General features: G+C 39.6%; 2 protein-coding genes across 2 annotated transcripts; both read right to left on the reverse strand.

The window, feature by feature from the left end:
* Positions 1 to 669: 669 nt before the first annotated feature.
* LOC121267630 (endoglucanase 25-like) lies at positions 670 to 14,062 on the reverse strand. The gene is made up of 6 exons (XM_041171584.1): positions 13,356 to 14,062; positions 5,718 to 6,028; positions 3,372 to 3,833; positions 1,980 to 2,115; positions 1,474 to 1,646; positions 670 to 1,361 (listed from the first exon to the last, which is right to left on the reverse strand). Exons 1-6 carry the CDS (start codon positions 13,732 to 13,734, stop codon positions 963 to 965), a joined length of 1,860 nt encoding a protein of 619 aa, XP_041027518.1. The 5' UTR covers positions 13,735 to 14,062; the 3' UTR covers positions 670 to 962.
* On the reverse strand, positions 7,870 to 10,041 carry LOC121267631. Its single transcript, XM_041171585.1, has 2 exons — positions 9,032 to 10,041; positions 7,870 to 9,001 (listed from the first exon to the last, which is right to left on the reverse strand). The coding sequence occupies exons 1-2, from the start codon at positions 9,494 to 9,496 to the stop codon at positions 8,771 to 8,773; spliced, it is 696 nt and encodes a 231-aa protein (XP_041027519.1). The 5' UTR covers positions 9,497 to 10,041; the 3' UTR covers positions 7,870 to 8,770.
* Positions 14,063 to 16,049: the final 1,987 nt, after the last annotated feature.

The following is a 16,049-nucleotide window of genomic DNA, read 5'->3' on the forward strand; positions in this document are numbered from 1 at the left end:
TTATTATATTAAACATATATATTGTCACACGTATAAATGGCAAACCGAAAAATCGGACCGGACTAGACCTAAACCGGAAAAACCAAAAATTTCAGTTTTTGTAATGAATCGGTCCATATCAGTTCTTAAATTTTCAAAACTAATATATACCAATTTGGTTCTAAAATTTCTCCAAAACCAAACTGAACCAAACCGAATCAGTTACACCCTAAGCTCACTTAATAAAGAAATCAAGTTGAACTCGAATTTGACAGAGCTGACTCCTGGTGTAGCTCTAACTCCTGGTGTAGTTCTTAACCTTTAGCCCACCCACAACATTACAAGTCTAATTTACAACGAAGCTAAACTTTCTCGAAAAGAATTACTTGACCCTAGCCAGTGACAACGCAAGAGACAATCTGGGAGCTGTAAATGTCATATTCTCCCCGCAAAACATTCAACGGACAGATTATGAATCGACAATCTAGCAAGTTTGTAGCCGACAACGTGCAAGAATTGAAAACTCATGTAATGGCTCAAATAAGCTGGCACAATCTGAAAATATAGACATGAATATACCAAAATCGCAAAATCTGCTGCGCTAAGGTCAAGAAGATACCCATCGGATGGAAATTTTATGGAAAACTACAAAGTCATGAGAAATAGACAAAAAATACAAAGAAAACAAAATTAATGCAATAAGATGGAAATTTATTTGTCAGCCGATTTCAAACTGTTAAATTCTTTGGTCTAAAGAATGATAGTGGTTTCGTACAAATATATTACACATACCAAACTCAAACAACGACATTCCCAAATATCAGTGATCGATTCTTAATGCCCTGACCCTTGAATCCCCAACCCAACCTATTGTCTTTAGGAAGTTTGTTCATTGCTTTCTTATGTGCATTTCCGTTGACATGGAAGGAGATACGAACTCCATAAACTATTACTTGGCAGCAAAACGCCGAGATGACAACAACTCATGGTTTCCAAGGTGCCGGAGGTGGTGGTGGGGTTGGAAACATAGGGGGAACCGCGGAGAAAATGGTGTTCTTGTCAATCCCAGAAGTCTCACCTGACAAAGCCACAAGTGCAGCAACTAAACCTGCGTTGCCAGCAAGAGTCGGCTCCGTGTAATTGTAGTTTGTACGAACATCATGGAAACCGTCATGCTTGTCAGGGCCAGCAACCATAGCTCCAACCAGTGTATTTGGGTTTGGCTTCGTACTGTCCCTCCATTTCCAGCCTCCTTTACAGTTATACTTGATCTTGTTCTTGGGGATAGATGCACCTCTATGGTGGACGTGTCTTGGGTAATGATTACCAAAACCCACAACATAGCTCATCTTCCGAGGATTTTTTCCAAGGATGTAATCAATCTGCCAATAACACCACAGAATTGTCTATCATTTATCAGCACCAACTTATTATCACGTGAGAAGAGTCGAGTTCCCTACACAACCTAACGAAGGAGATTAAAACATCATGTACCTGTGTTTTGGCAAAATCACGCAAGACTTTGGTTGAATAAAAATTGGGCCCACAATACCAACCAGGTGTATCTGCAGCTTCAAGATAATCACTATAGAGCGTAGCTAAAAAGGCTGCATTGACCACATATTGAAGAGGTTGAGGCCTTCCATGGTTTAACTGAATCAAACCCCCTGCAAAGAGTCTCCAAGGAATCAGAACAAATCGCAAACACACATTAAATTAGGGAAAATGAAACTTGCATTCCATTTGACAACCAATAGACTACAATTTTTTTTTTTTCAAATATTGGTACCTTCATAAATGAAAAATTATTTTTCTTCACAAAAAAAAAGAAGTGAAATTTTGAAAAAGAAATGAAGAAAATTACTTTTTATTGATTCAGTCAAATATAGTTGGCGAATGATATGCTCCCTAGAAGGATATTTAAACTAGATATGGAATGATATAATGTCAATGGAGTCACCTGTCCAGATATAAGATCAATGAAGTACGAAGTAGCGTACCTTTGGTTCTATTAAAGCTAGTAAAAATGGGAAGGTATGAGCACATGATGATGCTGGTCTGATTGTGGAATGTCCTTAAAATTTCCTCATATGGATACCCAGGGCTCAAGAACAACCGCAAACGGCTTAGAAGAACCTAACACAAGAAAATAAGAATCTGTTAGAAATGAACCACATATGGCCAGAGAGTTCTAATAGGTGCGGAGGCACTCAAAAGTAAGACCCTAAAAATTTTCAAAATGTCAAAAGATGTATTTTTCTAAGATCACCAATCAACTAGGAATATTTCTCTATTATCTCTTATTCACCCCTTTCATGTTCTTCTTTACAACCATAACGTCAAATGGATATGTAGAGTTTTTTGTTGACAAGAGAATCATCATTTGCAATTTATGTTGTCACAACCATGATGTGCGTTAAAGATCTTCATGTTGATGATCATACTAATATTTTTTTTACCTTCAGTTATGTTTTATAGTGTTCCTAATTCTACATATATGAAAAATATACATTAAATAATAAAAAAAAAATTATTCAGTAAATATACACAGCCCCTAACTACCATCCAATTTTCAATCAACCCTTCCAATCAACCCTTCCAAACTACCAAAACATTTTAAAGCACCCCCTTTTTCCCCTAAAAAGACAAAACGTCCACTATAAATTCTAAGAAATGACAACATATTCCTACTAGATTTTTTAAAATGAAAATAACAAAATAAATTAAAAAAAATTCACATTTATCAAGATTTTTATTTTTTAAATCTTTTTCATGTTTTTAATGTTGTTTTAAATTTTTTAATTTTGCTTTGAAAAAATTATTACTCATTTTTTAAAATATTTTATAATTTTATGTTTTTGCTATTTTTTATTTCTTCATTTTAAGATTTGTTGAATTTCTTAATTTTTATCTAGGGCATTTATATCAAATTATTTATATCAAAGTTGAATTGCATTTATCTAATCTCATCTAATCATTACAATTTTCTCAAATTCCTACATAAAATAAAATAAACAATTCAACTTTTCAAATCCCAAAACAATATTAATATTAAAAAAATATATTCTCAAAAATTTTATTCAATTTTTAACTTTTATCTCAACTCATCACATCTCATCTGTAAAAACAAACGAGGCCTAAGAGTGAACTAAAATAAATTTGGGATCGATTGCAAATGGGATAGTAGTTTGAGGAGGTTTCTGTGAATGGGCCTTTTGCAAATGAGATGGTACAATAATGAACATCAAACATGCGGTAATGTACCATCACGTTCAACGCACATTAAAAAAGCCAAAAACAAGTTTAGCCCTTAACTTCCTAGTTTTATAAAAGCATAACACCGGTTCAAACCACAAGTCATAACATGGTGACAAGAAACCATATAAAGTTACCTGAGCACCAGCAAGTTTGTTGTCCCAGCTCAGCACACCATAATCAGGGCCTCCCCAGAAAGCACCCGCATGTTTGGCCAGACCAGGTGTGGTGGCAAGCTGAAGATAGGAGGAGTTACCAGTTGCATAGTACAACCAGGCACCACCCCATACAAACTCATCCCAGTAGCTAGTGGAATTGTAAAACATCGCAGCTTCAGATCCACTTGCACTGTATCTGCCCCTCTGATCCCTTGAAAACTTGAAGAGTGTTCGGGCACCATGGACGAGCTTCTGTGAATAGGCCTTGTTGTCCTTGAAAACGATAGATGCAGCAGCTAGAGCAGCAGCCATTTCTGCAGCAAGATCTGAGCAGCTGCTACATTCAGACACAGGTCGTTTATAATCAATGTCCTCAGGACGCATCCAACAATAATGATCATTAGGAGTTGTACTCCCTCCAGAAGTATCTCCAACCCCAACCTGTCAAAAATGAGAAGGAAGCCTACATTAGCCACGTAATCCACGAGGGATCCAAAAGAAAAACTCCCAACTTTATTTTGATGAATTTTCATACCCCATTTACGAAATTAGAGTTTTATTTTTCATCATTTCGAAACATGCCCTAATTTAACTTCTGTTTGATTGTTTTAAGAATTATAATTTAATAAATTTACTGCTGATTGTGTTTAGGTACCATTTAGGTAAGATTTTAAGGCTAGCAGGTTTACCTTTGACTTAAACCTGCCATAAAGGGGCAAGTTTTCAAGAGACAAACTTGCTAAATAGGCTCAAGGAAGATAAGAAAACTTTCTAATCTGTCACAGCCAGCTTGTATTGACCAAAACCCAAGGATATCACATTATAGCAGCTGCCAGCCAATAGGAGTCATAGGTCTAAATTAGGAAAGTTTTATTTATTCATTTATTGGCACCAGGTGTAAGGGAACAAAGTCCCAACTAATCCTTGGGTGCACAGGCCCTCAGCAAGAAGCTTCCTACAAGTGCACCTCGAGTAATTCAAAGAGAAATTCCCTCAATCCGATGGCCTCTAGAAATTTTTTGTACCCAAGGTTTTGAACCTTAAATCTGGAGGAACACGCATGAATCACATGTACATAGTGTCAAGTGTTGTCAAAAGCGCTAGGCACACTTGAGCGCAAACGCAGTCTAGAGCCTAATGTATAATAACAAAACACCCACAAAATACAATAAAAAAGGTTTAAAAAAACAAGATGGTAATAATAACTCAATTTATCAGAGTAATGCAATATGAAAATCAAGTAATCAACAAATTACATAGATTTAGGAAATTTTGGTCAAAAACCCTAGTTTCATGGGGTAATTAAGTTTAAGATCCTATATAAGTTTTTGAGAATTAACCACATGTGGTGTGGCTTATGAGTTAATTAGAAAGATGGCCCTTTGTTAATTTTTTTGTCCATCAACGTCAATCAAAAACACGCGGCAGCTCCACAGATTACCATGTGCCAACTTTACTCTTTTAAAATAATTACTATTATTTTTTAAAATAAAAGTAAATAAATATTTTATAAAAAAAAACATATGTTTTATTTAGATATATCAGACTTAGAGAAGCAAAAGACAAAAAACTAGAACAACCAGCATGAGGTGGCCCCACCCACGTGGTGGGCAAGCTTTACTTAAACATAAATTTTATATAATTCTCTTGCGCTTTACTTGAGATACACATATATGATTTTTTTTTTTTTTTGATAAGTAATACATACACATATATGATATTGATAGCCACTTATTAAAAAAATTATTCAATAGTCATAATCAAATTAAAGTACATGCTTCAGTCAAACTATACGAAAAGTTTCATGACCAAAAAAGCTCAAGAATTGTAGGTACTTCTATGCAAAAATAAGCAATCGGATATCCTTCCATCTAGAGAGCCAACTTGGACTATTATATCGAGTTCAAAGCATATACATCACATATGACATTATGTGGGGCTATGGTCTGTAAATGATCTTCAATATCATCTAAATTCTTAGAAAATTTGTTTACATCATTTTCTCGGTCTTAAAATGATATTTTATAATTTTTCTGAAAAATATATAAAAACAAGTTTTTTTGCACTTCACTTTTGATAAGCGAAGCGCTTTGACCTTGGCACTTTTCGCTTAAGGGTGCTTTTAACAACACTACATGTACATCACCCACATACAGCATGTAGCATGTATTAAGCACAGTTTCATGACTCAGTAGCCAGATTTCCTAAAACTCGAAATTTCAACATGATTACAGCATGAGCATGGACAAACATGTATCAAAACGTGGGTACAAGCAAAACATAGTAGCTATATGGTTAAATGAATGACCAAGTATGTAGATGTACCTGCGCGGCGATCCTGCCTATGGTATCAGCGGAATTGTTGAAAGTCTTGAGAAGGTAATCAGTCCCCCATTTTATTATCTCTTTAACATGGTTGAGCTCCCCAGCAGCTTCATATTTGGCACTGTATTCTATTACACTCCAGCTCAACATGGTCATGGCGAACGAGGCCGGGAAGTTGAACTTGATGGCATCTCCAGCATCATAATAGCCACCCACCAGATCTTTGTAAAAAGTGGCAGAATCGGATTTGCCATCATCCAGACATGAGCTCCCTCTCCATGAGACATTATTATGCTTTGGGAGTTTCCCGGCTGTGATTACAAAGCAAAAAAGATGAAGAGAATGAAGTAATTTACTAACTTGATAACCCGTAACACTAGGGCCAGTGTCGGGGCCAAAATTTTAATGCAGCAGTGCAAAATCTATTTAATATAAATAAGTCGAAAAAAAATTGATATGTTTTTGTATAAACATTTTTACATAAAAAAAAGTATAATTAGTCTCATAAAAGTTTTCATATTCTACTTATAAAAAAAAAAAAATTTCATATTCTGAAATGGCTTCTTCACTAGTCCTATATCCTTTTTTTTTTTTTAATAGGTAATCAAGAAATTTTATTCATAGAAATAGGCAAAGCCCAGGTACACAGGTAGTATACATGATAAGCACCTAGTTAGAGGTTACAATCGAAAATACAAAGTTATGGACACTTAGTCTGTTACAAATTATGGCCCCTGAACATAAGAACAATGACTTAAAAAAGAAAACTTTTAGCTCATCCGTTGTTCTCTCGCAATCTTCGAAGCTTCTAGCATTTCTCTTCCTCCAAATACACCAACACATACATATAGGAACCATTCGCCAGATGACCGCCACTAGTGAGTTACCGTGAAGGCCTCTTTAACTTGCGAGAAAATCCACCAATCTAAGAGGCATGACCCATGACAATCCGATTCTTGTGAAAAAATCATCCCACATGGTCAGGGCCACCTCGCAGTGTAAAAGCAAATGATGTACTGATTTCCCATGCGTCTTACACATACAACACCAATCCAACATTATTACTTGGTGTTTCCTGAAGTTATTTGTGGTAAGGATCTTGTCCAATGATGCTGTCCAATCGAAAAAAGCCGCTTTTGAATGAACTTTCGTCTGCCATATACCCTTCCAAGGGAACATGGTCATTCTAGGACTTGTTAGAACTTGTTAAAATGATCTAACAGTGAACTCACCTTTCTTGGAATGGCTCTAGTGCATCTTATCGTCAGTGCCCCCTATCATACTTACTGAATACAATGCCGCAAAGAACTTTGTAATAGTCTCCAACTCCCAATCTTAGGCTGTCCTAATGAAATCAATATTCCATTGAGAGGAGCCATTGGAAAAGACCAAAAGATCAGCAATCGCAACCCCTAGGGGTTGGCGCTCAAGTGGTATAGGCCTTGGGCTTGGGGGTATGCTCCCCCCACGTCTAAGGTTCAAATCTCCATGGGTGCAAACAATCTCTAGGGGACATCGGACTAGGGGATTTTCCCCTTGAATTACCCAAGCTACACTTGCGGGAAACTTCTTGTTGAGGGCCTATGTACCCCTGGGATTAGTCGGGACGTTGTTCCACCCGATGCCAATAAAAAAAAAAGATTGGCAATCGCTATATCCTTTTCTCGTGCGAGCTCAAAAATGGTAGGAAATGTGTCTTGGAGGCTATGGTTACCACACCATTTGTCATACCAAAATCTGACATGAGAACCATCGCCCACCACAATATGTTCATGTCCTTGAAAGGTCTCCCAATGTCTCCTAATATATTTCCACAACCCCACCCCCCATGTGTGCCTCGTACCTCATTCGAGCACCATCCTCCCCAAGTCTCTCCAAATTGTGAATCTATAACAGACTTCCCTAGGAACCCCCCCCCCCTTTCGTGTTGGTACCTCCACAACCATTTACCCAATAAGGCTTGATTGAATTTGATCAAGTAGCGAATCCCCAATCCTCCCCCAGAAATTGGAGTACAAATAGTTGACCAATTAACCATATGAAATTTGAACTCTTCCCCCCAATCCACTCCACAAGAAATCCCTTTGTAACTTTTCAATGCAGTTAGCTACCTTTGTGGAGAGCGGGAACAAGGACAAAAAGTAGGTGTGTAAGTTTTTTTTTTATAAGTTATAATATTATGTATATAAATCAATAGGAGTAACCGAGTACACTAGACGTATATAAGAAAAACACCTAGCCCATACAAGAAAGCCCATAATGACCCAAAAGCCCATGAAAACCTACCCAAAATACACCAAACCCGAATTGGAAAACTATCATTACACCTCCCCGACCCCATCCCCTAGATTCCTTAAAACTGATCATCAACCCGAACATCACAAAGCCCTTTACCCTTCCCTCGACTTGAGCTACCTCCCTTAGTATCGTAGTTGATTGCCCATGAAAGATTCTTCAATTCCCTGCTTTTCTTAAACTTAGATTTTGTTTCAAGCGCGTGGCTCGCTTGTTTCAAGCGCGTGGCTCGCCTCGATTGCAGTGAGTAGTGTTTTAAATTGGTCTTCATATTCTCCCTGTTCTCCATATGAAAGTCCCAGGGTTTGTAGAAACCCGTTATCTTTATTCAGAATCCAATCGGATGTTGAACCCGCTATATCGTTGATTGGAGGAAGAGAAACCAGGGGAACGACATTATCCCCAGCCACAGTACTCGACTGTGCTCCCGACTCTAAACCGTCCCCCACACAGGGCACCAACGCCAATTCTGAACCTTCCCCCACACGAGGCACCAATGACAAATCCTTCCTGCCCAATGGTTGCTCAACATCTATATGGTTGTTGTCCCCTCCATCTGTTACCATTGCAAATTTCTTCCCTCCATCAACATTGTGTGTATTAGCTCCACCCCTCGACGATCCTTGCCGTATTGCTTCCTCAAGAGGGGAAGCACTACCTTCTGTTGCCCCGTTTGCATCTTAAAAAAGAGGCTCGACTGTATCTTCCAAAATACTCAAGACCTTGGAGGGACCCCCATCTTCAACTACAAATGAACCCTAGACAAAAGGACCAACTTCATCTGCAGCTGGTGCCTGAGACCCTACAGCTCCCTCAGAAGGCATAGCGACATTGGCATGAACAAAGATGCCAGCGTCCAACGACCATATCGTCGACACACCCTTTGCTTGCACACTTTCCGGCACACTTGGTAGCACACTTGTACCCACAACTAGGTCCAGCCCCTTATCCACTTTAATCATTAGATCTCTTACATAATCCATAACTCCCTTCAATTGGGATTTGACATCCCACAAGACTCCCTCCAACTCACCCAATTTCACCTGAGATCTTTTGTCTCCTACAAGTGCATTGCCCTTTCTTTCTACCGCTGAGCTGATCTCGGCCTGACTACCCGCCAGTGACCTCAACATCGCTACGTATGAAGCACCTTTGATTGAGGAAGGCCTTCCCACTGTTTTTCCATCAACAAACTCGCCACTTCTAGTAATGGCTTTAGATTCAGTGACACTTAGAATGGATTGCAGAAAGCCTTTCCATCCAACGCCATTTGCGCCTTCCGGAATCACCAACAAACCTTTCCTCCTTCCATTTCGGAATTCAGAGAGCTGCAGAAAACTGCCCCTTGCATTAACATGATGTTGAATGCTAAAAACTCCATTACCCATCCTTAACTCTCTAAAGAAACCTTCATGGCAGTTAAGTTCTAAACAATCCTCAATCCCCTTAGCCACCCATGAAGCTGTCGTCCCCCCTAGATACATGAACTTAGCTATCTTTTTGCTACGTTTAGAAATACGAAAAATATTACCTCCCTCTTTCGTAAAAACGAAAGTTTTTTATTCAACTTTCAACCACCCCTCTCCTTCCAATGGGGACGAAACCGCATCGTGCTTCGTCGTTATTGTCAAACCCACTACTTCCTATTGTTCCTGCTTCATCCTCTAAAGGTTTAAAAAAAAAAAAAAAAAAAAAAAAAAAAAAAAAAAAAAAAAAAAGATCTAAAGGAGGCCCTTAGTTAACGAATTTTTTGCCAAAAATCCTTGAGTTATCGGAGAAAACTACCAGTCGCCGGAGGATGACCTACGTCGAAGGCCCACAAGATGGTCACCAAAGTCCGTCGAAGCAGTCTGTATCGGTGGCTAGTGGAAAGGCTCAAATCACAGTTTGTCGAAGGAGGTAACAGAAGAGTAGCAGCAAAATCCCATTCGCTGGAGAAGAACCGACGTCGGAGACCCACAACGGAGTCGTCTAGGTCAGTCGATCAAATTTGTGACGGAATCAAAGTGCTCGGTGGTCGACGCCGTCAAAGAAAACACAGAAAGAGTTCACCGGCGAGGAACCGATACCGACGGCCCTCAGTGAGGACGCCTGGGCACGTCGGCCTCGTCTGTGATAGCGGCTTCCCTCTCCGATCGATGGTGGGTGGGGGTGGCGGCAGGAAGTAGGGTTAGAGTTTCTCTCAACTCACTATTCACATACGGGTTACGGCTTCATACGGAGAGAATTACACGTGATCCAAAAAAGTGTCAGGTGGGTAAGTTTGAAAGAGTACTTTTAATCAAAGTCAACCTACCACCTTTCGACAAATATAACCTCTTCCAAGAAGCCAATTTGCACTCCACCTTTTCAACCACGCCATTCCAAATCCTTTCAGGTTTAAAGGAAACACCCAATGGTAAGCCAAGATACTTCAGAGGCACAGATGATACCTTGCAACCCAAGAGAGAAGCTAAATTCTCCACTTCATGGACAGCCCCCAATGGCACTAATTCAAACTTTGAAAGATTAATTCTCAAGCCCAATGCAGCTTCAAAACAAAGGAGTAAGGCCCAACTGAATGTGTCCGAGATGTGCACCACAGAAGATGAGAGTGTCATCAACAAATAGCAGGTGAGAAATGTTAAGATAGATCGTCATTCCCCACCGAAAAACCAGAGTAGGCAATGATTGAGGGCCTGGTGTCTCAAACCACGAGAGGAGTTCAAAAAATCCACTGGTGAACCATTCTAACAAGATAGAGAATCGAACTATAAAGATGCAAAATTCTACCCATTTCATAGAGCAACCATCTTACCCCTCCCCTTGCAACGCTCCCGATTAGAGCTCTTCTCTCCACCATCATCTTTCATTGCCCACATAAGCCTCTTGAGTTCTCTGTCCCTTTTTTTAGCCAAATTAAGGGATAGATCGTACTTGGATTGTGCATTCCCGACCTCTATGGCTGTGAGTAAGGCCATAAATTTAGCTTCAAAACCCTCACACGTAATCCCTACACAATGATTAATTTCCATAGTTGTCTGGATAACCCAACCTGACACGTTGGGATTAAATGAGTTTAGAGGAATAGGTTCTTCCTCCCTGTCCTTATTAGCCACAAACAAAACTAGTGTACCAACCAATTCGGCCTCCCCCGTTTCACCCATTGATTCCGCACTTCCAGTAAAAATAGAGAGATGTTTCTTGGCTGATTTTTTTTTCAGCGTCGGAACAATAGACGGCACGGAACGGCAGTTGGCAACCAGCTCAGAAGGTTCCGTCAATGGTTGCTGTGGCTTCCTGCAGTGCTCCAAGACTTCCGGCAACTCTACCATCTCCTCGTCTACAAAGCTCGGTACCATAGCCTTCTTTGATGCCAGGACTGTAGCCTTCATAGCCATGGCGACGGGAGGCAGCCCAAATAGCGTCGGCGCCAAAGTTTGTGCCACCCCGAGATCTGATGGCCCATCCATGTTATCCATAGGCACCAGCGTGCAGATCTGCATAGGCTCTGTTAGTACTGACAAAGATTGGCCAGCGTAGGTGTTGCCAGACTTGGAGATAGGAGTTACTAGCATAGAGGTAGGTGGCTCCTCTAGCCAGTGTATCAGAAATGGGTCCACAGGCCCAGGCGCAACAAGCCTCCCACAAATCTGTGTTACAAACCCAGACGTTGAGCCCTTTTCCAAAGAGGGCCCAGAATGTTTTAGCCTCCATTTCATACTAGTAAATCCATTTGGGCCCATCCGGCCCAACCCAATCTTGGCCTTTCCTTTGTTAGGCCTGAGTAGCTTCCGCCCACTAAGCATTTTAGTTTTTCCTATTTCTAGAGTCCGATGGCCTTGGCCCAAGCCCAAGCCCTTGTCTACTTTAGATATCAATGCTTCTATCTCCTTCCTTAGTAATTCCATTTCCTCCTTCACACCGAAAACTTCCTCTTTCAAACTAGACAGAGCCCTCTGCACCTCACTTTCCTTTGGACAGACATAGGACAGAGTCCCACTCCCCATTTCAAGTACATCACATATGTCGTATTTCTCTGTATTATCGTTTGTATGTTCCCCTGCCATGCTCCCCTTTTTTTTTTCACCTTGCTATAACACCAAGGGGTGGCTCGTACCTCCATGCATTGCCGCCCTTTTCCTTGCAACACCCAAAGCCGCCTCTGCATACGACTTGGTCTGCCTCCCCGTCTCCTTCCCATTGTCCACCTCTCTGTCCAGTCATGGAGCCAAAACTAGAGCCTTCTTAGCCGAAGTATGCATTGGCAGAACATACTTTAACTCCATAGACAAACTTTTCCAGCCCTTTCCTTTCGTCCCTTCCGGGATCGCTAAAAGACCTCGACCCCCGCTGCCACCACCGTAGTCTGTTACTTCCAAGAAACACCCATAAGCATTAGAATGCCTATGAGCAAACAAAGCTTTGGTTCCGTCCCGATATGTCTTGTAAGAATCTTTCCTTCCCCTAGATAATAAACATTCTTCTACTGTGTTCGCCAGCCAGCAAGCACTGACATGGTTGAGCACCATCTCCTTGGTTTCCTTCCTACCCCTCTCAGTGATGTGAGAATAGTTTCCACCCTCCATTGATAAAACGAACACCTTTGTTTCTATTAAAAGATGTTTACTGAGGCCCCTGTTTATCACAAAACTGTAAAATGATCGTAAAGACTAAAGAAAGTTAATTCCAGCGAGGAGTCACTGGAACAGACTTCCCATCGTAGATGTGTACGGAGAGAAAACAAATGGATTTTAAAACCAACGCACAGCTCAAATAGGAAACTAGTCCTATATCGTATTCAAACATGCAATGCAATGGAGTTTTGCAATTCATATAAGTTGTTCGTGTACGAAAGTAAAATCAGTCTCATACAATTAATACAAGTTTTTCTAGTAAAAAAGTAAATTGAAAGATGCCCTTTTTTGTACAGAAGTTTTTTTATTATTTATTTTATCGGTAAAAGAATTATCATGTTTCTAACTTTCTAGTAAAAAAATTGATTGAACAATGTAAAACCAAAGTATTGTAAAGAATCGGTCCAAGGTTTTCCACGTCCAGCTTTGCTTTAGTTTTTGACATATTGAAACTACATTTAAGTAAATATATTTTACTTCTGTATCGTGTGAGAATATAATCTTTTAATGATTAAACTTTTAAAATGGTTGTCATAATCAAATCTGTAATTGCTTTTGCTTTAATCTACTGAATTAATGAAAGCCGTCTATTTTAGACCCAAGTTTTTCTCATCAAATCGAGCAGGGCCCTGGTCAGTGGTGGAGCCACATAGCAATCAAGGGGAGTATATTTATCAAACAAAACCAGATCTATTTTACAACAAAGAGGTAAAGTAAGTAAAATTACATCGTTGGGCGTTGAAGAACATGAGGGCCTTGTGGAGGGCGAGGGTGTAGTTGTCAGGGGGCGGATGGGAGTGGTGGTGGCGTGGTACGGTCTTGACGATTAGGGTGATGAAGCCGGCCAAGAAGGCAGAGATAAGCAGCGTGCCGACGGTCCAGACGAAGATCTTGCGGCTGACGATGATGCAGCCCAGATCCACGTACTTCTTCTTCTTCTGCTCGCCCGGGCCTAGCAGCCAGCTCTGCTGGGTCTCGTCGAGAGGGCGAGATAGCGCCGCCCTGTCCAAGTCCTGCAGATTACGGCTCCGGTCATCGTCTGTGGCGGAGTCCGCCGCGTTTATCTCAAGGGGCCCACCCCAAGGATCCCTCCCGTACATGCTCATCTTTTGATTTATCTTCCTCCCGAGTTGCTTGCTTCCCACCAAATTATTAGTGTTGCGGGAGCGGCTTCGCACCAAAAACACAAAAGACCAGGGAGGAGCGGATTAAGGTGCCCGGATCCAACACAAATATCAAGATAAAATCTGAACAGAAATAGGTGTAGTCGTAGCAGTAGCGTTACAGCACAAATTTGAAAGGAAGAGACGCAAGAGTCCCACTTTATACGCTTTATTGGAAGAGTGCGGAGTAACTGTTATGGGAATTGAGAGTATATAACTGTAGGATCCGGCGTGTGGGGATGACCTGCTGTCGGTGGGAGTCAACAATTTTGTGGTAAGGAATTGATTAATAATGTCTCCACTGTCACATGGGTTTTTAGTTGGTGTCTGGTGACAGTGACCTTCCACTAATCGACAGTGCCATTTGATCTAACCATCCTCTTTCTCTCCCTTTCTTAAGTCTCGTTAATTTGATTAAACTCATCCCTCCATCATCAAATCGTTGGGCTCGGTAACTGATTTGCCACGTATCAAAAAATAATTAGAGTAAATAATTTAAAAGATAAAAATAAAAAACTATACTTATAAAGAAAAACTAAAAAAAAAAAGAAAAACAAAACCTTTTGATCTTGGTTACACAAAATTTCTCAATTTTCAAATATTTTTAAATATCAACCCAAACATCTTTAAATCTAAAAACATTATATTTTAACTTTTCATCTAATTATCATCCAACTGTAAAAATCAATATAATTTTTACAAATCTAAATAAAAAAAAAACTTTAAAAAAGTATGTTATAAACAAATTTTGAAGGTTACGTATCCAATTACACAAACTCTAACATAAAAATTATTTTCAAAATTTTTTTTTAATATTTTTCTCTTATTTTTTAAAAGTCAACTAACTAAAAATCTCTAAAAATAAATGACTGCAAAAAGGACTAAAACCTTACCCAAAGATTCGGATGTTTCAATCCTAGTCCAAAAATCTTCCTCTCTCTGATCTATTCATTTTTAATACGACCACCGACCCGGATGATTCTCCTCCAACCAATATTTTTTACTTTTGCCGACACTCAAAAGATATCCCCACCGGCCGCTTTTCTCAACTAATAGCTAGGATTATCTTAAACAAACACTAAGTAATATAGAAAATAGCTTTGCTATTCATCACTATATTTTTTTATTATTTATTTATTTTTTAAAAAAATTGATTTTATTTTTCTTAAACTAATTAAATTTTTTTACTCATCATTTATATACCACACATTTGGTAAGAAAAAAAAAAGTGTAGTGTGATGTGTGGAGATGATAAATAAAACTTTTCTATAGAAAATGACATTTAGGCCTTACTTGGATTGGGAAAACATCTTAATTTATCTTATCTCATTTTATTTAAATATTGTTACTTTTTCAAATTTCCATACAAGATACAATAAAGAATTTAATTTTTTCAAATCCCAAAAGAAAAATAATATTAAAAAATAATATTCAAATAATATTTTATTCAACTTTCATCTCATCTCAACTCACTATTATTTTTTAATATTATTTGTTAACGTCATATTTCGTATACCTTTGGGCCAAATTCTGACAACTCAAGTTTTTAGAAATGGGCCTGCAAAAGATGGAGAATAGTACAACTAGGACAGGGCGGCATTTGGGCCGGCGAACCTCCGATGCCAAACTTAGTGAATATTCTTGGAAATTTGTAAATAAGTAAAGGAGACTAAGAATCAGAGAGTTTTTTTCATACCTGGAGCTAGCTATTTATACCGTGACTTGGGGGTGCAAATTGTCTTTGTCTCCACAAAGTTTGTACATTTCTTTCTATTTCTATTGTCAGACCTTCTTTAATGTGGCATAGCTTTGCAACAGCTTCATAAATCTGGCGTGTAGTTGAGCAGCAATGTCATTAATGTGGCGTAGTTTCCTGACTTCGCATCTGGTCTATATGAGCCGTAGATGATTTGATATCAATGGATCGAGGGCCCTCAGCATTTCCCACTGCGCTTGGTGCAAGTCTTTGGGTTCTGAAAGAGGCCGCATACTGTCAGGCTAATCTGTCTTGCCAACTATTCGGCGCCCCTCCCTGTTCGATATTCCGCCACCTACGTGGACTTGGGGGCCCTCGAGCCAGGCATTGGGTCGAGGTCTAGTGGGCTTTGATAAGTGGAAAAAATTTCCTTACAGTTATCCCGTCAATTCCTCTCTGATGGATCCGAGAGGAATTCTTTTTTCATTCCCTAACCCTTCACTTTGTTAGGTCTCCTGGCCCTCTTTGATGTGTGCCGAGCAACCGTCTGCATTACACCCAC

The sequence above is a fragment of the Juglans microcarpa x Juglans regia genome, chromosome 5S (genome assembly GCF_004785595.1).
Source record: "Juglans microcarpa x Juglans regia isolate MS1-56 chromosome 5S, Jm3101_v1.0, whole genome shotgun sequence".
NCBI lineage: Eukaryota > Viridiplantae > Streptophyta > Magnoliopsida > Fagales > Juglandaceae > Juglans > Juglans microcarpa x Juglans regia.